This window comes from Sceloporus undulatus, chromosome 2 (assembly GCF_019175285.1).
Source record: "Sceloporus undulatus isolate JIND9_A2432 ecotype Alabama chromosome 2, SceUnd_v1.1, whole genome shotgun sequence".
Classification (NCBI taxonomy): Eukaryota; Metazoa; Chordata; class Lepidosauria; order Squamata; family Phrynosomatidae; genus Sceloporus; species Sceloporus undulatus.
In genome coordinates, this window is record NC_056523.1 from 15809415 (window position 1) to 15832391 (window position 22977).

The following is a 22977-nucleotide window of genomic DNA, read 5'->3' on the forward strand; positions in this document are numbered from 1 at the left end:
GGATAATTTCTGCATCGTGTTTTGGACCTTCATTAATTTAATTTCCATGACATGGGCAAGGAATTAAGGTGTCCATTGTCTCAGGAGGACAAAGCACTGTAATATGGAGGGCACTCAAAGAAAATGTAGGACATTGCAAAATAACTGCTAAAAGATCTATTATGCATTTATTTCATGTTTGATTTACAGTTATATTACATACATTGTGTTGTATTATGTATTCAACCATATTTTTCTGATGAACCTACCTGCATTAAAATACCTTGTTGGCTTGGAGGATACTTTTAGAACTTGGAGCAAGACAAATGCTTAAAATGGTACTTTACTACCAACAAACCTACACTGAAATGATTCCTTTCATTTGTCCATGGGGCTGAAATGAAGGGTGGAAACCCTGTCAACATTTGCATTGTGTCCTGAAGCAGCCCCTTGCCTAACCTGTTTGCTGTCCTTTTCTCCTCCAAGAAACAAACGCGCCCCGAGCTTTGGGTGCGAGTCTTGTCTGCTGCTGCTCCTAGGAAAAAAGGACCAGAAGGATCCATCCTATCTCCGTATTTGCAATGAGGACAGGCTGCTGAGTAGAAACATTTCTTGAAGGGGAACAGCAAACATGGTGCTATTGCATGGGCTTCTTAATCATGCTCAAAATGGAGGACATTTTGGTATTTCTCCTGGACAGAAGATTAAAAAATAGGACATGTCCTGGAAATGAAGGGCATCTGGTCGCCCGGTCTTGTCTATAAAAAAGGCAGGCCAGTCTAGAAAAAGAGGACGAAATCAAATGGTTTCTTGCTCTTCGCTTCTTTTCTGTGGCTTTTTGCAAAGACTTTGGGCATAATGCGTGGGAGGGGGACAACATTTTTCACCCAGGAAGGTATTCCCGCATCACATGCTCCTCAATGGCCAGCTGTAGAATGTTTTTCTCTTCCTTTGCCCACATTGCACAGGCCTCTGTGTCTGCGCTACCAAGTTTACTTCCTTGATTCTTTGCTGCAATTCTACTGAACTGAGTGCAATACTGACTTCTAGCTTTTGGTCCAGTTTAATTTAATTAAGAGAGACAAGGGTTCAAAAGACACCCCAGAAATAATCCAGTCTAAGCATGCTTTAACTGCCCTGACTCAATGCTAGGGAATTCTGGGAACTAGTTTTGTGCGACATTTAACTTTTGCTGTCAGAGAGCTTTAGTGCCACATTAAACTACAAACGCCAGGATTCCCTAGCACTGAGCAAGGGGCAGGTAAAGTGGTCACAAACTGGATTATTTCTGCAGTGTGTTTTGGACCATAGTCTATTTTTTCCAATGGAGAACATTTTCTGGGAAATGAAGTGGGAGGGTTATATTTACATATATGAATAAATGAAATGCATAGCCATTATGTTTCTAGGAAAAAGCATGTATAGACTACATTTCAGCCTCACAAATCTGGCAAGTGACCTGGTGCCTTACCAGAATAGCGATGGTTTATGACTTTGAGCCTTATAACATTTCCATTTGCTTTCTGAAATTATCTTATGTGGAAGGAATGTAGATAACAGAGGTTTGTTCTACAGATCAGAGGATGTTTTATTGTTGTGTGCCTTGAGTCCATTTTCAATTTACAGTGACCGTAATTGTGTTTTTTTCTTGGCAAGATTTGTTCAGAGGTGGCTTGCCATTGCCTTCTCCTGAGGCTGAAAGAGAGTGACTTGCCCAAGGTCATCCAGTGGGTTTCATGGCCGAACTGGGAATCAAACCCTGGTCTCTAGAGTCCTAATCCAAGGCAAAACCACTAGGCTACACTATGGAATTTATCACACCAGTGAGATCCCCGGAGAAACTGGATTTAAATTAAATTTGAATTTAAACAGAACTTGCAAATTTGTGAAGTTTATTACACTGAATTGCTGCAAAAGTGAAATGACGCAAAATTAAACCAAAGTTAAACCAGAGGAAAACACCCCCATTTTACTTTTGGAATTTATAATTATAAGTAGGGGAAAGAACTGAGATATCAGCCCCACCAACCCATCCACCCCAAGAGTATGTGGATTGTGGGTTTCGACCCTGAATCAAAGATATAGCTATGTCTGGAGTTTATCAGACAAGGAGAATTGGAAGTGTAATCCGATGGCAATCTGAACGCAATCATGAGGTTTAACGTTATTGCATGAAAGACCACCACACGCAAATTTGGGCAATGGGAAGTCAGTCCGAATGCAATCGTGGTTTCACGTTATTGCGTGATAGACTGCCACAAGCAAATTTGGGCAATGGCATGCTGTTTTCGGGCAATAGAATGCAATGTGACTTTAAGTGAATGCGTTTTGGCCCCACTTTCTTTTCATTCAAATTTAAGAGAAATTCCTCCCGTTTGATAAACTCCTCAGTCTGTAGAATCGGTATGTAGAGAGATCTTGTACCACCTTTGCAACTAACAGAAACAAAGAAGTTGGCAGCATGAGCTTTCCTAGATTTAGGTCTACTTCCTCAGATGCATTTAGGATTGTTATCCTTGATCAAGGAGATTACCTTCCCCACCAGAACAGAACAGAACAGCCCAGCAGTCTCTACCAGGAGCAAAGAAGAACAACTGTATTGATAGGGTTCCAACATTTATTAGCTTGCAAGTTTGAGGGGATTTGGAAAGAATTAGTTGATAAAGTACTGAGAAAAGAAGATGGAAGATTACCTCCAGAAGATGAAATGAAATTTTGGATGGAATATAAGGATGGAAATGGCTCTGGGGAAGGGGGGCACAGAGGGGTATATAAAAGAATCTGTTAAAATGTAATAGAATGTAGGGAGATATTTGTTTATGGAAATATTATAAAAAATTAAATTAAAAATAAGTCAGAAATGACCTGAAGGCAATACAATACATAGATAAAACTTGACAATGTGCAGTCCAAAGGACAGAGAGTTGCATGCCTTCTCTCATGGACTACAATTCCCAGCAGCGCCTGGGAAAATCTCAGCATCTGGTTGGCTAACAGGAAGGGGGGTAAACACCCAGCAGCTGTGTGATTGGCTCAGTGGGGAAATGGGGGGAAAGGACAGAGCTGGTGATGATGATGATGACTTGGAGAAGCCAGAAGCTGCAGGAGGTAAAGAAAGGGGAATGAATGGGCTGCAGAAGGGCACTGTTTGAATGTGCTGGGAGTTTTCATTGTAATGCTTCCCAGCCAGGGCTGAGGGGTGTCTTTCCCCCTTGGTTTGCTTCAGTGCCTCCATTCCACATTTTATGTAGAAATGGACAAAGAAATGGCTGCCCCTTGGAGCCCACGGTAGGTTTGGGAAGGAAAGAATTGCAGTCTCTTAAAATGGGGGAAGGCAGGTGGGACAATAGCAAAAAATGCCCAGTCTGGGTTAAGTTGGTGGACTACAGATCCCATCATCACTCACAACTGGCAGGATTGGTAAGAATTGATAGGTGTTGCAGTACAATATTATTCAATAAGGTTAATCTCTGGGCAAGTTGCAGGACTGCTGCTCCCATCATCACTCGAAACTGGCAGTGTTGGTAAGAGAGTTGATGGGCGTTGCAGTACAGTGATTGTTTATTCAGTAAGGTCGATCTCTTGGCAAGTTGTAGGATTGCAGCTCCCATCATCACTCACGACTGGTAGTGCTAGTAAGAACTGATGGATGTTGCAGTACAGTGATTATTATTCTTTAAGAAAATATGCAGAGGTAGCTGTGTTGACCGTTTAGCAAATCCAAGCAAAAATCCACCAAACAGTGATACTTTTATTCAGTAAAGTCAGTCTCTGGGCAAGCTGTTGGACTGCAACTCCCATCATCACTCACAACCGGCAGTGTTGGTAAGAAAGTTGATAGGTGTTGTAGTACAGCGATTATTATTCGATAAGGTCAGTCTCATGGCAAGGTGTAGGACTGCAGCTCCCATCATCACTCACAACTGGCAGTGTTGGTAAGAGCTGATGAGTGTTGGAGTACATTAAGTGTTTATTATTATTCAATGAGGTCAGTCTCTAGGCAAGTTGTAGGACTGCAGCTGTCATCATCACTCACAACTGGCTGTGTTTGTAAGAACTGATGGGCACTGCATGTGTGTTGTTTACTTTCAAGTCGTTTCAGACTTATGGCAACACTAAGGCTGGCAAGATTAGTTCTGGAGGGGTTTTGCCAGTGTCTCCCTCTAAGGCTGAGAAAATGTGACTTGCCCAAGGTCACACAGTGGGTTTCATGGCCGAGCTGGGAATCGAATCCTGGTCTCCAGAGTCCTAGTTGAACACAAAACCACTAGGCCATGCTGGCTCTCAGGCGATAAAGATGCCGCTGCTGTAGGCTCCCAGCAGAAGGAAAAGGAGGATGCATTCCATCTGTGAAGGCACCTTTGTTTCGTTTTCCCCAAGCTGAGATCAGCTGCTCCATCATCATATGAACTGCCTCCTTACTCCCATCTTCTTCCCATTTTCCAGCAGCAACAAGGTGGTCCTCCTTGAGTTGCAACTGCACTGACAGAGCATTATGCTGCCCACTTGATGTAGGATCTCACTGTGTAAGCCCATCATGCTGTTCCCACAATGACCATCCAAACTAGTAGCAGCAGTATAGGGAATATTCAGAGCTATGGAGAATATCTATGGCTAATGGGACCAAGGGCTTGCTCAGCATGAAGCAGCTTCTTAAGGCCTACCGTATATACTTGACTATATGTTGACCTCATGTATAAGTCGAGGGCAGGTTTTGGGGTCAAAATTAAGGATTTTGATATGACCCATGGATAAGTTGAGGGTAAAACTTAGGGGCATGTAACAAGTGATCCAAAGGATGAAGCAAAGGGAAACGATGCCAAAGAACGTAGAAAATTGCATGAGACATAACTCACTCTAAAGGCTGGGTGGATGAGAGAATAGAGAGGGGTTAGTGCTTCTGGTATAGATTACACTCTTGCCTTTCACTAAGGGATGGTTCCTTTTTATATAAATAAGAGTTACAGTACAGTACTTATATTGACCTGTGGGTAAGTCAACTCAGGTTTTTGGGGGCAATTTTTTGACCTAAATTTCTAGACTTATACATAAATATATATAGTAATTGCAGAGATGATTATGAATTTCTTTCTTTCTTTTTTTCTTTTTTTCTTTCCTCCCTTCTCTCTTTCTTTCTTCTGATCACAATGTGCTCTGAGGAAAGTAACAAACAATCTTTTCGTTTTTCAGGTTTTGGGGCAGAACGTTTTGATCTTGGCCCCCAGAGAGTAAAGAATGACATCCAAGTCTCGACAGAGATGGAACCATCCTTCCAGAACAAGGCGAGAAACTCCAGTAGATCCAAGCCAGGTAAGAGACTGGTAGAGCCAAGCCAAGAAACTCCAGTAGAGCCAAGCCAGGACTGCATGGACAGGGAGGGAAATAGAGATTAACGCCTTATTTGCATTGAAGAAATAATCCGATTTGACACCACCTTAACTGCCCTGTCTCAGTCCTATGGAATTCTGGGAATTGTAGTTGGTTGCGGCACCAGAGCTTTGCAGAATGACATCTTGGTTGAGTTTCTACTGGGAGGGCTCATATCTTGCCCCTGTCTGCATCTGGGACTTACAAATCATGTTTTCACTCTCGTGGAGAATGAGATGGGCTCCCTTACACTCTTTTTTTTCAGGGGCTGGTGACGTTTGAAGATGTGGCTGTATATTTCACAGAGAGCCAGGGAGCTCTGCTGGGCCCAGATCAAAGGGCCTTGTACAAGGAAGTCATGATAGAGAATTATGGGAATGTGGCCTCTTTGGCTGAAGAACTTGGTTCTTCATCTGGTAAGAGTCTGGAAGTCTTGATGTCCTGCTGACCATTGCTGTGTTTTTGAAATGATGGCACTCTTCGTTTATTAACATTTCTATTCATTCAGTTGCTGTCTTTTCACCCTAACCCAAGAAATCATGGTGACCCGAATTTCTCTTCCCAACCACATCCATTTGTTCTGTCACATTGTGCATGCACAAAATGTGAATACTTTTCGCATGCATTTGTACAGCCTTCGTGGCGCAGTGGTTAAATGCCTGTACTGCAGCCACTCACTCACAAACCATAAGACTGCGAGTTCAATACTAGCAAAAGGGCTGCAGCTTGATTCAGGCTTGCATCTTTCCAAGGTCGCTAAAATTAGTACCCAGATTGTTGGGGGCACTTTGTAAACCACATAGGGAGTGCTTAAGTGCACTGATAAGTGGTATAGAAATGTACTTACTATTGCTATTTGCTGTTTGCAACACCTAGAGTGCTTCCATAAGTGATGACTTCGGAATGATTCACAGTTTAGGATATAGATGCTAATCTTCCTGTTCCTCCTGCCACATGCAATGCAAAAAGGGTGACAAGCAACAGACTAGGACACTGGGAGACCAGTATTCAAGTCTCCAAATTTCTAGTGGGCTAATTTGAGAGAAGGAAAGACCTAAAATTGAGAGAACTTTTCTTCATACATCTGCCCTTGTTGTTAGGATGCTGAGGTGAACCTATCACAGGGTTTTCTTGGCAAGTTTTGCTCAGAGGAGGTTTGTCTTTGTCTTCCTCTGAGGCTGAGAGGGTATGACTTGCCTAGGGTCACACAGTGGGTCTTCATGGCCTAGTGAAGATTTGAACCCTGATCTCCCAGTGTATGTTATTTGTGATCCTTTTTACAATGTGTGTGGAGGGAGAAACAGGATGGTTAATATCTATCTTGTGGACCATCCTGAAGTCATAATTTATGGAGCCATCCTAGGTGTTGCAAAAAAAATTGTGTGTGCATGATGTGAAAGAATGAATGGATGAATGCTATGCTTCAGGGTATGTGTGTAAGAAAGCTGGCTATGGGGAGGAATGACTCCATGCCATTACATTTTTGCTTGACTTTTGGCAGATGATTATCCACTAGTGACATGTGGCCCCCAAAGAATGTAGTCCAATGGACTGGAACATGGAGGGAACAATATAGGATGGAAATATTTGGTGCCTCTTTCCTGCATGCTCCTTTTAATCTGAAAATCCACACTTCTGCCTTTGCTTTGTTTGTCAATCTAGCAGACATATCACTGACCAATATCAGTCCAGAGAACTGGTTTGAGCTTTTCCGAGATTTTAAGCAGCATCTCCCAAGAGATGCTTGTTTACCATCTTTTCCTTGTTTGTCAATAGTTTATGCTCCAAATTTTATTTTATTTTATTTTATGTTCTTGAGATTTCTTGTGAGGATATAGCATGGCATAAATTGGGCATTGTGATGCTTTGAGCACCTTTTGACCTTCCTTGTTTTCTTCTTTCCTGGGAAGGAATCACAGTTGCCAAGCCTGAACTCATCTCCCAGCTGGAACATGGGGAAGAACCATGGGTCAGAATGGAAAACTCAAATGCCCACTCAGGTGAGGGCTCTAGGTGAATGTGGATCCGTTTGTGATAAAAGGCTGGGATCCCTTCTGATACTTTGGTCCTTCCTTTCAGAGGGCAGCAAGGAAAGATGTCCTTCAGCCATCGTTTCATAACCATTTCAAAATCAAGTCCAATTGTTATCAGATATCCTGCCTTTTGGCTTTTATCACATTTTCAAAACTATTTCCTCCACTTTTTGTTTGATTGATGTTTTTATTTTTAAATGGTAAATTATGAGTTAAATCAGCACTTGCGTTGTTGGGGTGATATATGAAAACCTGAAAGGGGTGGGGGTTTGAGATATTTCTGTATAATTTTTAACCTGCTTCCACTAGGCTCATTGTTTCTGTTCTTCCTTCAACCTGCTTTTTAGGTTTCTTTCTCTCCCATTCTCCAGATAAAAAGTTATTCTTTTTGTTCTTTATCCCAGCAGGTGAGTATAGGAAAAAGCACTCATGCCTTGTGAGTGGGAAGCATTTGTCTCAGAAATCAAGACTTCCTGACCATCATCAGCATGTCCAGTCTAGCAAGAAGCTGCATCCTGTGAGTCATCAAAAGATCTACACAGGAGAAAAACCCTACAAATGTTTGAAGTGTCAGAAAGGTTTTGTTTATCATTCATACCTTAGGAGGCATCAGACTATCCATGCAGGGGAAAAACCATTTAAATGCTTAGAGTGTGGGAAATGTTTTGCTCAAAAGGCGAATCTCATGATCCACCAGAAAATCCACACAGGAGAGAAACCCCACAGATGCTTGATATGTCAGCAATGTTTTCGCCATAGTTCAAACCTTGTAAATCATCAGAGAACCCACACAGGGGAGAAACCATATAAGTGTTTGGAGTGTGGAAGTTGTTTTTCTGTCAAGACAAGTCTCATTGTCCACCAGAGAGTCCACACAGGGGAGAAACCATACAAATGCTTGGAATGTGGAAAACGCTTTGCTCAGAAATCAAACCTGACAAGCCATCAGAAAATCCATACAACAGAGAAATTCTGTACTTGCTTGGTGTGTGGGAAGTGTTTTGCTGATAACATATCTTTTGCAGAGCATCAAAGAGTCCATACAAGAGAGAGAGCCCATAAATGCTTGGAGTGTGGAATGTGTTTTGCTCATAAGTTAAATCTTAAGACCCACCAGAGACTTCACACAGGAAAGATATCTTACAGATGCTTACACTGTCAGCAGTATTTTGCTTATAGGTCACAACTGATGATACACCAGAGAATCCACACAAAGGAACAGCCATATAAATGCCTGGAATGTGGGAAAGGTTTTTCTGTAAAATCAAGTCTCACAAGTCACCAGAGGACCCACACAGGAGAGAAACCCCATAGTTGTTTGGAATGTGGGAAGTGTTTTTCTAAAAAATCAGGTCTCATGAGACATCAGAGAACCCACACAGGGGAGAGACCTCATAGATGCTTGCAGTGTGGAAAATGTTTTACATGCAAACTGTATCTTGTCACCCACCAAAAAGTCCACACAGGAGAGAAACCCTACAAATGTTTAAAATGTCAGCAGTGTTTTACTCTTCGTTCCAACCTTACAAGGCATCAAAGAATCCATACTGGGGAAAAACCACATAAATGCTTGGAATGTGGGAAATGTTTTTCTTCTAAATCAAATCTTGAGGACCATCAGAGAGTCCACACAGGGGAGAAACCTTACAAATGCTTGGTGTGTGGGAAGTGTTTTGCACATATGTCATCTTTTTCAAAGCATCAGAGAATTCACACAGGCGAGAAACCCCATAAATGCTTGAAATGTGGGAAGTGTTTTGCTTATACCTCATCCTTTATAAGACACCAGACAACCCATGTGGATGGGAAATCCTTTAAAGTCTTCAAACCTTTCCCCATACAGTAGGAAATGACACATACCGTAACAGCAAAAAGAGTATACAGGTAAGTTTATTCTTTTTTAAATACAGTTAGTAAAATTTTTTGTCACTATTAAAAAATACTTAGACCTAACACAGTTTGTAGTGCCAACTAAAGTAGAATAATTGAACCAACTGCTGGTTGATAAATCAGCACTATTCTAAATTACATTGATTCAATGAGTCTGCTCTACCTGGGGCTAGCATTTGGATTTAGGCCCATGTCACTAATGAATCCACCTAGATCAGAAAGATGTCCAGAAGGTGAAAATGTGAGTTGAGACAGGGGGTGGTTGGACTACAAACACCAGACTGGGGAGTCACTAAAAGATTTGGCAGGAGGGATATTTAGAGAACCCTCATAATTTGAGGTTTTAAACTGCATAAAACCAGTTCTATATGAAGCAAAATACTCTCCTTGTCATCCTAAGATGTCTCTGCTATTGCACCAGTGATGGCTTCATGGCTCCACCACCCTGTGAGAGAGAAGGTGAGGGTTGTGTAGGTGAGGCAAGAGACCTTATTTATCCCAGAACGGGATCTAAAGCATCTTACAAAGTGAATCCGTTAAACTCATCATACAATGTTTAAATGGCTGCTGGGTAAGTGAGAAAGGGAGGTGACACCTTTTCTCACCCACCTAGCAGCTGTGTTAGTCCCACTGGATGTGCCACCCCACTGGATGTACAGTTGCTTCTGGGTTGTCACCCAATGCAGTCCACACCCTCTGCACCCCCCTAATGATACTCCTGTATACCATGTGCCTTGTGTACCAAAGGGAGAGGAGTAGAGAGCTTTAGTCTTCTGTGATCGGCTAGCTTGTGACATAAATGGAGGTGTTTATAGCACCATTGGATTGCACCTCTGGAGGCCAGGATTCAATTCCAGCTTGAACATGAAACCCATTGGTTGACCCACTGGGTTGCCACTCTATTCTGCTTTGGTCAGGCCCCACCTGGAAAATTGCGTCCAGTTCTGGGCACAATTAAAAAAAGATGTTGAGAAACTGGAGCGTGTTCAAAGAAAGGCAACTAAAATGGTGAAGGGTTTGGAAACCATGCCCTATGAGGAATACCTTAGGGAGCTGGGTATATTTTGCCTGGAGAAGAGAAGGTTAAGAGGTGATATGTTTAAATATTTGAAGGGATGTCATATTGAGGAGGGAGCAAGCTTGTTTTCTGCTGCTCCAGCTCATAGGACCTGAACAATGAATGCAAGCTCCAGGAAAAGAGATTCCACCTCAAATGAAAGGAGGAACTTCCTGAGAGTAAGGGCTGTTCAACAGTGGAGCTCACTCCCTCAGAGAGTGGTAGAGTCTCCCTCCTTGGAGGTCTTTAAACAGAGGTTGGATGGCCATCTGTCGGGGATTGATTGAGAGTTCCTGCATGGCAGGGGGTTGGACTGGATGGCCCTTGCAGTCTCTTCCAACTCTGTGATTCTATTATTCTATTATTCTAACTAGATATTCATGCCAAGGGGAAACCTTTACCTTTTGCAAGTTATGATCCAACTTGCAAATGTGGATTTGCAGGTCTTCATGCTAACTAACCTGATGGCTGACTGTACTGAAACATTAACTGTTCTAAATCACCTCACTGAATTCAGTTTCACTTTATTCTGTATTTGTTAAAGATTCCTGTGTAAAATAGTAAGCCCTGTTTAATGCATGCACAGGCCATGTATAAAATATTTAAATAAAACCAAACATGTAGCATGCTCCATTTGCTATGCAATGTGGTAAAACTGAGCACTATAAAATAATAATAATAAAAAATTAAGGACCTTCTGCCAAGTGCCAAGGTTTCCAGTTTCTTTTGCAGCCTCTATCTGGTTGGTGTTCCATTGTCATGCTTCTTCTATCTCCCTGTTTGTCAATAAATCCTGTTGGTCAGGGCTGTGGAGTCGGTACTGACTTCAACTCTGTTTTTCTATTGTCTTCGTAAATGACAAATGTATATTATTTAGTAGAGGTTGAGTATCCCTTACCAAAATTTGAATATCTGAAATACTCCAAAATTGTCCACATGGTTGATTGAAATACACCTTCAGGCTGTGTGTATAAGGTGTATACAAAATATAAATGAATTTCATGTTTAGATTTGGTTCCCATTTCCAGTATATCATCTATTTGCAAACATTCCAAATCCCAAAAAATCCAGAATTGTGCATTTCAGATAAGGGAGACTCAACCTGTAATAACAATTTTATTTTAATAAAAGGGTAGCATAAGACATCACCACCACACGAATCTCCAGACTACTCATAGAATGTAAAATGTATTTGTTTAACATTTTTGAACAAAGAAACATTCCTAACTTCTTCTGAAAGTTAAATATGCAAAAAAAATAAAATAAAAATCTTTTTCTGAAAAGGTAAAATACAGGTATAAAGTGATATATTTGCCATATACTGTTACAACAATATAAGTTTTTATTTTGAAGCCAGAGTCGGTACATTTTGCAGTTCTGCTTGAATTCAACTTCACAGCCCTGGTTCAGTTGGACACAAATTGCAGTATACCTGCACCTCCTAACAGATGTAGTTTTTGAAGTGAATATGACTGGTGTGTATTGGGTTCTGTTGATGCTTTGGGGACTGGGGTGGTAGTCCTCTTAAGGTTTGTGGCATGGGTATTGCTTTACAGTCTTTGTAGGAAATAGCATTAGACCTTGATTTTGGACATGCAATTTTTTTTTGTTTGTTTTGATACTCTGCTCTCATGGATACCCAGTGACCATGCTGTCTGGGGGATTTTTGGTGACGGAAACCCCAACAAAGTAACATTTCCAAGTTCTGAAAAGAACAAGCTCACATTTGGCCTCTTCTTGAGATGTTGCTTCAGGATGGTCAGGGACTTCCAACAGAGAAGAAAAGCAAACAGGGCCTGATCCGCTCACAATGATAATAGAATCATAGAATCATGGCAAGATGGCAAAAAGAGAGAAAGCAGCTTGCTGGCTTCCCAAAGAAGGTTGTAAAATTCACACACACCATAAACTACTTGCTAAGTTTGCCACTGTCTTGAGGGAGCTGATAATGCATCTCTCCCCACCTTATTCTAGTGTCAATTCTCAGTAGCCCTGGTACTGTCCACATTTGAGAACACCAAGGTTTTCAAAAGTACATAAGTTAACAATCTGCACTAACAGCCTTACCAGAATTAAGTTATAAAACGTTGTTGGTGATTTTACTCATCCTGCCTTGAGCTTGGGAGACAAGGAAACAGCTGGATTGAGTTTTGAAAACCTCATTTCTTGTCCACCACGCCAACAGCTCTTCCCTTGGTTTCTTTTTCTCATCCCCCTATAATCTCATCACCTTAACCTCTGCCTTTTAAAAAGTCACTGAGTCCTTTGAGGATCCCTGAAAAGGTCCCATGAAGAAGAGCTTCAAAATTCAGTTTCACGGGATCAATGAGAAACATATATTTGGTGGCAATGCAGGAGGACTGCCTGCATGAAAATAACCACACTCATTTAAAAAAAAATTAACCTTTGAAATGATCTAAACAACTATATTCTAATCATGAAAATAAATCTTCTTGTAGCTATTTGTATTTTGAGAACCTGTTTGTGATATCTTGAATTCAACAGGATCTCCTGTTCAATCAGTTAATAACTTGATCTGGAATTAAGTTAATGATGAAAGCAGCCAATCAATACAGCTGAAAAAAATACTGTTTGTTAGAAAAATTGAGGACTTAATTGATTTTAATTAGTTCCTATCATGTGCCACAATAATTCATTATTTGTCCCTGTTTGATAATGCAACACAGACTTCCAAAGCTTCTGATGTTAGCTGAAGAAACAAAATGCCTGCAATGAGAAACTACATTGTCCAACAAAGTCTCCAAGGATTCATCTCTTGAGGAGAAATGATTTTGCCCATTATAGTACAAACACCCCTGATACACTGATAGGATGGGGCTTCTCGAGTTATTTTGTGTCTGCACATGATAATTTTTATATATTTAACTTAGAAGTATATTCTGTAATATCAGGCAAAGTTCTGCTTGAAATATGAAGTAAAATGCAAGGAACCAGAAGAATCTGTATAGCATCTTACCAATGAAGTAGCCAGTGGAGCTTCAGAAGTTTGCAAAAAGTATGTTGTGCATTTCTCGGTTGCCCAATAAAGCTATCGCTGTTTGGTGGATATTTGTTTGAATTTACTAAATGGCCAACACAGCTACCTCGGCACGTTTTCTGGATTGTGAGATGCCACATTGTAGCTGCAGCAGGGGAACCCTGAAGAGTGAACCAAGGTAAAACAATTTTTTTTTTCTTCTCAAATTTGGACCAGATTGGCATATTTTACCTCTACACCTACCAAAATGTTCCTGATACAAAAACATGGTGACTTCTTGAGGAATCCATTGTCCTCTGCCTACAAAGAGGCCTGTGGCCTCACAGGAATGGAGACATTGGATTGCAAAAGGAGTCCTTGTTGAGATGCAAATGGACTTTAAATTTCCTGGTTGGGTGGGATGATGCCTAGGAATCGTCCTAAAAACCACTTTCCCAAGCCTTGATTTCAGTGTCATGGAGAGGAATGCATATCCAGGGGGGAGGCGTGTTGGCCATGTTGTTGTTCATGATGTTGGCCATGTAGCAAAATACAATGACATTCAAAATCCCCAAAAGAGGGATACCTTTATTGGCCAACCAAAATGCACAAAATCCTTGCTCCAAGCTTTGGAAGTTCCACTGGTTTCAAAATCACACAGGAGGGAGGGAAATGACAATGTTAGTCACAAGGCTGCATTTTGAAGATGTTTCTGTTCTCAGTTCAGGTTTTGTTTTTGGTTTTTGGGACGGGCATTCATATAAGCTGACCCCTCTTACTTTTGGCAATGTGGGTACTAAAGGATTCTTAGCAAGACAAAAGCAAATGCTTCTCTTGAGATCCAAGTTGATCCAAATGGTATGCAAAGCCCTGAACATGCCCTTCCTTTTGACCATTGTAAGTGTAATGAGTATAATTTTTACAGTACAGAGTTTCATATAGTGGTAGTGCTTAGAGTATTTATTAAGAGAGCCAGAGTGGTAGAGTACTTTGAGTGTTGGACTATGACTCTGGAGACCAGGAAACACATCTAGGGGTAGCCGTGTTGGCCATATAGCAAATCCAATAACATCCAAACAATGATAACTTCATTGGGCCAACCAAAATGCACAATTACATGTTGCAAGCCTTCAAAGTCACACTGGCTTCTTCCTCAGGCAAACAGGAGAAAGAAATTGAAGATATTAGTCATTGGCCTGCATTATGTTTCTGGTCTTAGTTCAGATAGTAGAGAGGACTACCTGGAATCTGCTGGATTCCAAGGAAACATTTTTGAGTTGCAAATGGATATTAAATTTCCTTGACTTTGAAAATCTCTCAATGACCACATGGCCAAAAAAGGGGAGAGGTGCCACCCTGCAGATAGCCCTCCCCTACCAGTGGCCAACACGGCTACCCCTAGATGTCTTTTTGGATTTCAAGATACCGGATTTTAGCCGTGACGGGAGTCCAGTGGGAAGAGCCGGTGCACTGGGACCTTGCCATCTGAGGCTTCTGCCTCCAACAAAGGTAAAGCCATTTTTCTAATATTGTGACTGATTGGCACGCTTTGCCCCTACATCACCTCAAGTTTTCCTGATGCAAAACATGAAGGCTTCTTAAGAAACTCAATGTTTTCCACCTACATAGGAGCCTGTGGCTTGACAAAGGAAGGAGACATGCTGGATTCCAAGGAAACATCTTCTTTGAGTTGCAAATGGACATTACATTTCCTTGACTTTGAAAATCTGCCAGTGACTGCATGCCCAAAGGGGGAGGTGACAGCCTGCAGATAGTCCTCCCTACCATCTGGAGACCAGGGTTTGATCCCAGCTTGGCCATGAAACTCACTGGTTGACCTTGGGCAAGTCACACTCTCTCAGCCTCAGGGGAAGGCCATTGCAAACTACCTCTGAGCAAATCCTGTCAAGAAAACCCTATGACAGGGCTGCCTTATGGTCGCCATATGTTGCAAATGCCTTGAAGGCACAAAACAACAACATTTATAATGAACATCTCATTATTTGCGAGTCGGGGAAGCAAATGACTGCTTATCAGCTTTTTCTTTGCCCTTTGGGATGGGGGGACTGCATAGGAAGAATCAGACTTGGAAGAGACTTCCAAGGGCCATCCAGTCCAACCCCCTTCTGCCATGCAGGAACACAGCATCAAAGCACCCCCCACAGTTGACCATCCAAAGAGACTTGCAAAGAAGGAGACTCCAACACACTCTGAGGGAGTGTGTTCGACTGTTGACTCTCTTTAGGTGGAACACATAACAAGAGAGAGAAAGAAAGAGAGGAACATGGATGGAAATGGGAAAGGAACCCACCCTGCTATCTGCCCCTTTTTAAGCTATGACTATCAAGAGTGTTATTTTTAATAACTGTGCTTTTCCTAGGCTGCTACTGTCTTTAGCCATTCCATGTCTGTTAATCTGCAGACGCTCCTAAAGAAATTCTGCGATGTTCCCTTCATGAATTTCTCATCTGCTGCCTATGCATAAATGTGTGAGATGAATCCATAAGCACTCTTAGTTGGTTTCTCTCTACTTTTTTCTGTGCCTCTTTTCTCTCACCAGCCTGCATCAGATGTAAGACTGAGCAAAACATGCATAAATGCCCCCCTTGGGTTGTCCCAGCAGAGTCCGTTGCTTGCGTCTGAATAGTGAGGTTTCTAAGTTGTTGTCAAAGCTGAGATGGTGTCCCTTTCTGTTTTTTCAGGGCAGAGTGACTTTTGAAGATGTGGCTGTGTATTTCACAAAGGACCAGGGGGCTCTGCTGAATGAGGAAGTCATGATGGAGAATTATGAGAATGTGGTCGCCTTGGGTAAGGAACTTTATTAAGCACTTTGTAAGAGCCTGGAAGTCTTGATACTGGCTGCATCTAGCAATAGCATTTAGTATTAACATTTCTATACAGCTTATCAGTAGACTCGGCACTTTCTAAGTGGTTTACAATCTGTAAGCCAGTTGCCCAAGCTGGGTACTCATTTTACTGACCTATGAAAGGATGGAAGGCTGAGTCAATCTTGGAGCGCTGAGATCGAACTCACAACCTTTGGCTGCAGTGCCAGTATTTAAATAATGTGCATGCCACCAGGCTCCTTCTGTAGCTACAGTGTAGACATAATGCAGTTTGACTCTGCTCTAACTGCCATGCCTCAGTGTTACATAATTCTGGGATTTGTAGTTTTGTGGGATATGTAGCCTTCTCTGTTGGAGAGCGCTGGTGCCACAACAAACTACAAATCCCAGGATCACACGGCACTGAGTCATGGCAGTTAAAGCTGTGTCAGACTGCATTCATTCTGCAGTGCAAATGCAGCCATGCTCTTGTCTGTTGTTACATTTTCCCAATTTCTTCAATTTTTGTAATAATATTTTATTTATTAATGTCTTGAGTTCTTCTGTCCATCGCTTCTTGTTCTTGCATGACAGATCAGGATGATCTCATTTGTATTATTTCTGGTCCACAATGCAGTCAGTGGCAACCTAGGCTGACAGAAGCCCAAGATATATTTAATGTGTGCGCTCTGTACTTTTATAAAGCCCAGCTAGGGAGGGTGTTGTTGCTGTTGCAAGGAATAAAGTAAAAGGAGAGCAAGAGAGAACACACACTGTAACCCATAATTCCTTGAAGCCAGTTGCTCCAGGTAATCTTCCTATCTGGCTCCAATATGGGATGTAAACTAGGTATGTAGTTTGAATCCACTGTTCCAGGTCCCAGTCTTTGGAGTAGCAGAAAACAAACTTCTCTTCTCCAGGCCAAACATTCCCAGCTCCCAGACCCGTTTCTCTTAGGGCAACAACAACAACAACAACAACAATAATATGCTTCTATTGGCCTCACTGGAATGAGTCCATTTACTTCAGGTATGAGTAAATGCCAAAAGACATTTCCTCCAGATGTTTGGGATGCTCAGTGGTGACCAGAAGTGACATTTCAGTCAGCTGGAAATCACATCTGGTCACTTCCAGATAAGTGTTTCCTGCTGTTTTGCGGATGGGATTGAGAAAAGCTAGTAAAAGACAAATTGGACTCTGTTTTTGAGACCAAACACAATATTTTCAACTCATTTTTTCTAATATAATGTTGGGATTCTGGGTGGTGGTTGAAAGATCCAGGGACCAAGGACTGCATAGAAACTGCCCCCAGTTGCATGGACTTTGCAGGCCTCACAATTTGTATTCCTGTTTTAGCCTAGGGTATGTGTGTGGTTAATATAATAATATATGTGGGTATCTCTTCCATGGATTGCGGTGGAGAACAACAACAAATCAACAATACACAACATCAGTAAGCCTGCCTTTGCACTTTCTTCTTTGATCTTCCTTAGTAGTAGTTCCAGATCTGTGAAGTTCTCTGCTAGTATTATGGGATTGCCACAAATGGAATAATTCTGATTTTTGGAGTGTATAATTTTCCACATGACCCCAGATGGATCCTGCAATGCAGTCCACCATAATCCCCAAGGCAAGGGAACATGTACACACTACCCAGGTGAGGTCAGCCTAATGGGGCCTTTTGGGAACAATACGCCTAGGACAGGCCCAGCAGGTAGTTTGGGAACTGCTAAATGGGACATTAACACCTTCATTATCAGGAGGAGGATGAGCCTGATGGGCTTAATCAAGGACCCATTCCCACCTTGAATACTGCCAGACCACCCGTAGATGTGGAATCACTTTTGCCCAGAGGCTAGATTTGGCTTCTATAAGGTCCCTGAAGTCTTTGCTTAGTATGCTGGTTTGGAGTTCATGGGGACACTTTGTCACTATGCTCTCTGAATTAGTTCTGACCTGGTCCTACACTCATTGACGGAGTCCCATCCACCTCAACCAGTTTGGATCCTGAAGCAAGTCTTGGCTTATGTAAGTACAGTATCTCCTTCTGTTCAAACCTCCTCTCTTATTTACTGAGCCTTGTATGAATGTGTGTGTGTGTGTGTGTGTGTGTGTGTGTGTGTGTGTGTGTTAGTGATTTGCTGTGTGATTTTCCCCCAATAAAAGAAAAATTTGATTATAAGAATTCTGCCTCTGCACAATTCCTCTGGTCCAATTCCTCTTGCTTATTGCTGCCTAGCCCACTCTGAGCTGAAGTAAAATTCCCCTAAATAGATTTTTGGCTACAATGGTGTCATGAGCATATCTCAGATTGTTGATATTTCCTCCTCCTATTTTCACACCTCCCTCTTCCATGTCCAAGCCTGCTTTTCTTACAATATGTTCTGCATATAAGTTGAATAGATAGGGTGATAGGAGGGATGCAGCTTTGTCTGACTCCTTTGCCAGTTGGGAACCATTCTGTTTCTCCATGTTCTGTTCTGACAGTGGCCTCTTTCCTGAGCATAGATTCCTCATCAAGACTATCAGATGTGTTGGCACTCCCATGTCTTTAAGGGCGTTCCATAGCCTTTCATGATCTGTGCAGTCAAAGGCTTTGCTATAGTCTATAAAGCACATGCTGATTTTCTTTTGGAACTCCCTGCTGCACTCCACTAGCCATCATATATTTGCAATGTGATCCCTTGTGCCTCTTCGTTTCTTGAATCCTCCTTGGACTTCTCTCTCCATGTATGGTTGGAGCCTATGTTGCAGAATTTTGAGCATGATTTTGCTCGCATGGGAGATTAGTGCTATGGTTCTATAGTTGCTGCAGTCTCTTGTGTCTCCTTTTTCGTGGATGAGGATGTATGTTGATCTTTTCCAATTTGTTGGCAATCGTTTTGTTTTCCATATCTGTTGACATATGTTGGTTAGCACCAGAATTGACTCTGTGAATGTGGATTGCAACAGTTCTATTGGAATAGACTTGTTTTTTGCCATTTCTTTTATTGCAGCTTCCACCTCAGTTTTTAGAATCTGGGTTTCATCTTCATATGGCTCTTCATTCCATGTGTAACAAACAGAAAGGTCTAGGAAAAAAGTGTTCACATTGTCCAAAATTTAATGTCCTTCTCTGTATGTTTATGTTGTAGAAAATGCTGGACCATAGGTGCAGTGGTTCTGTGATTTCTAATGATAATAATAATAATAATAGGAATCCCGCCTCTCCAAGCAGATCGAGGCGGCTAACAATAATAAAACACCCTTAAAACACAATAAATCAGTTATCATCATTATATCCCAACCCTCCCAAACCCACCCATCCACAATAAAATACAATTAAATATTAAACAATTGTTACAACAAGGTAGAGGCAGCTCTGGACAGTAGTGGATTCACAGATCCTCATTTTTACTTTCCTAGTGGTCATTCCAACATTTAGAAGTTTACAGAATAGAAATCATTCCTCTACCAGACACACATACAATATGAGAAGAAGACAGGATACAATCTCCACCAGGTTCCCGTGCAAAATAATTTTAAAGACCAGGAGGTAGTTAATCTATCTGCAAGAGGATTTACCCCCAACCGACTCCAGGTATTAAAAAGGTTTATCATTTGTCCCTAATCCTCAAAGAAATAGCTTCCAAATAATGATTGAGGTGCAAGAATTATTTAGAAAAATCAAGATTGTAGATTTTTTCAAAACTAATCAGCCTTATAAGGAAAGAGAGGAAGGCAACTTTAGGTCCAAATCCTTTTTTAATCTAGTAACTACACATTATAATATTATTTGAAGATATGATCCTCAAAGGATTAAAATTAACCCAGGATCTATCCCTTCCAGTGTGGCATAATTTAACAAGACAAGAGAATTTGGCTTTAAAGGAATTATGCCAACTTCAAGATGTGGTTTTTAAAGCAGCAGATCAGGGAGGAGCCGTAATAGTATGGGAATACAAAGAATTATTTAGCTGAAGCTCATAGACAATTAGGCAACTTCATACACTATGATCTATGCAGTCAGGATCCAACTAAAGAAATTAAGAAATCTGTCTCCGGGATAGTATATGAGGCATTTGTGGATGGATACATTAACAAAAGCATACGTGATTTTTAAAATTACAATCAGAAGAGAGAATAACCGTATTCTGTTTGTCACCTAAAATTCATAAGAATAAACCCAGTTCCCGGCGGACCAATCATATCTGGATGTAGCTCTATATTAGAACCCCTCCCTGAATATGTGGATTTCTACGTAAAGCCTTTTGTCCCACAAATATCAGCATATATTAAAGATGGGACACTTTCTACATATTCTGGAACAGATAAAATTACCCAATAGTGAGTGTCTTTTAGTGACCCTTGATGTGGCATCTCTTAAACCAATATAGTCCATGATGACTCAATGGAAGTGAAAGAGTCTACACTCAATAAATGACTATTTATATCCACCAACACATTTCTTGTGTACATTGGCTGAGATTACCTTGAAACAAAATTAATTTTCTTTTCAGGATCATTACTTCTGGCAGGTGTCTGGTGTTGCAATGGGGTGCCCCGAATTAGCAAACTTATATATGGATGGCTTTGAACATCAATATATATTGAACCAAGATAACATTTTTAAAGCCAACATATTTGAATACAAAAGATTTCTGGATGATATTTTTAACATATGGAGTGGTACAGATACTGTACTGATTTATTTGAATTCCATACATATCTAAGCAATGTACACATCACTATAAAATTTGAACTAAACTTTGATTACTTGTAACGTTTAACAGACATACAAGATCCATTCAGGCAGCTGTTTTTAAATATTAGGATTTACTTCAGGGCATTGTTGGTTGTTAAGAAAAACTTTTATTTGTATAAAGGATATCCTAGTCCATAGTAAATGTAACATGCAGAAGGCTCATTCACGTATTATGTTAAAGAAACCAAAGGGAACTATCCATGTTATAATTGTAGCGTTTGCAGAAATTATGTTAAGACCATGGAATTTCTTATAAAATCTATTTTATGAATAACATGTATATTTGTGATACAAAGGGTGTCATATAAGCAATCCAATGTCTATGTAAATTTCTATATGTTGGAATGACCATTAGGAAAGTAAAAATGAGGATCCATGAACACAAAAGCTGTATATTAAATCACAGAACCACTGCACCTATGGGCCAGCATTTTCTACAAAATAAACATACAAAGAGGGACATTAAATTTTGGACAGTTGAGAAATTGACTGGAACTGGAGAGAACCTGAAAAGAAGAGAGCTTTTTTGGAGTTTCACTTTACAAACTCCCCCCCCCCCTTTCCCCCTCCCCCAGCTATATTATATTATCTTTTTGGTAGCATTGTGGCTTAAGCATGTGCGATGTTTTGCACACCCTGCAAAGCAACTTTAATTACTCTGTAACACGTGGTGTAGATTGTAAATCAGGAGGGAAGACAAAGTCCTCCATTTTGAAACATCTACAATAGCCTTGCAATTTGTTTGAGCATCCTGGATACACTAAGTAGGGGGAAGTAACATTTTCAAATAATTTAGAATATTTCTCCAAGTTTTAAACATATATATTTATATATGTTTTCTATATGTTTTTTACAGGAATTATTGTAAGCCTGATCTATCACTTATACTGGATGACTCTTTGGCAATAGGATAATTATTTTGCTGCTACTACAGGTACATTTGTCTGATTATTATTTCACAATGTGGTGTGTCTATATGTGAATTATATACTAACTCTACTATATTCCCATTTTTTAGCTTTGCTTACCACTGAGGAAGACTCTTGTCAAAACCCATTTGGATATTTTGATACTTTTTACTTTTAATGCATTTAGGAAGTTTAGATACTCCTTGTCTTTTATGCATTTTTGCACAGTGTATTGCCCTGTTTATATACTGTTTATTTTGATGTAAGGGAATTCTTTGTCATTGTATCATCAGAATATTTTAGACATTAAAATTATTTTTATGTTTTACTCTGTGAACATTTTTTTCCCTAGACCTTTCTGTTTATACATACTGTTTTGTTTCTGGTTTCGGCTAACACTTTGTTGTCTTGATCTCTTCATTCCATGTGTCCTTCATGTTGTCATCTCTTTTTTATAACTCTTCTGTGTACTGCATCCAACATATTTTTATTCCTTCCTGGTCTTGAATTATGTTATTTTTATTAGTGTCTTGGTCCTTGGTTTGAACTTTACTTTGATTTCTTGAATCTTGTGGAATAGGTTTCTCTTTTGTTGTTGTCTTCAATTTCTCTGTGTTGTTCGTTGTAGTAATTTTGCTTATCTTTGTGCACTAGCCGTTGCACTGTTGTGTTCATGGTTCTTAATATATTCCTATCTCCTTTTTGTTTTGTTTCTCTTCTTTATTGCTTGTAGTGTTTTATATATGGTTTCTTCACTTTCCTTTTGTCTGTTGGAAGTGTCTTTGTGCATTCCTCTTTTATTATGTCCCTGGCCTCAGACCAAACCTCTGAATAGGTTCACAAAAATCTATCGGACGCTCACCTGCTTCATTTCTTTTGCTTAGTCCAAATATGCCTACTGTTTTTTATTCTTTTTGATTCCAACTTTTGTGTTCCGGTCTCCAATGATCAACTTGATATCCTGTATTGGTGTGTTGTCAATTCTTCTTATACTCCCTCATAGAATCTATACATTTCTTCTTGTTCTGCCTCAGTGGTTTCAATGCTTTAATGGCTAGAATTCAAAATGTCACCTGTTCTGTAAATGTCCTTCTCCCATCATCCAAAGTAGCCATTGTTCCTGTTTGCTCTTTATCCCAGTGGATCTTGGGCCTGTTACAGACAGCCAAAATAAAGCTGCTTCGAGTCACAGTGGAG

At 40.6% G+C, this 22977-nt stretch overlaps 2 protein-coding genes across 6 annotated transcripts in view; one reads left to right on the forward strand and one right to left on the reverse strand.

The window, feature by feature from the left end:
* The window catches only part of LOC121921062 (serine/arginine repetitive matrix protein 2-like), a 148693-nt gene that overhangs the window by 36968 nt on the left and 88748 nt on the right, over positions 1-22977 (reverse strand). The window lies entirely within an intron of this gene.
* The window catches only part of LOC121921066 (zinc finger protein 883-like), a 26378-nt gene continuing 6427 nt past the window's right edge, over positions 3027-22977 (forward strand). The window contains exons 1-9 of one of the 3 annotated variants that reach the window (XM_042448544.1): positions 3070-3087; positions 4426-4505; positions 5170-5289; positions 5612-5762; positions 7257-7346; positions 7787-9263; positions 16006-16111; positions 17622-18156; positions 21729-21806. In XM_042448544.1, coding sequence (XP_042304478.1) covers positions 5215-5289; positions 5612-5762; positions 7257-7346; positions 7787-9225 — 1755 coding nt within the window. In that variant the 5' untranslated portion in view covers positions 3070-3087; positions 4426-4505; positions 5170-5214 and the 3' untranslated portion in view covers positions 9226-9263; positions 16006-16111; positions 17622-18156; positions 21729-21806. The other 2 variants (XM_042448542.1, XM_042448543.1) reach the window with 2 other exon arrangements.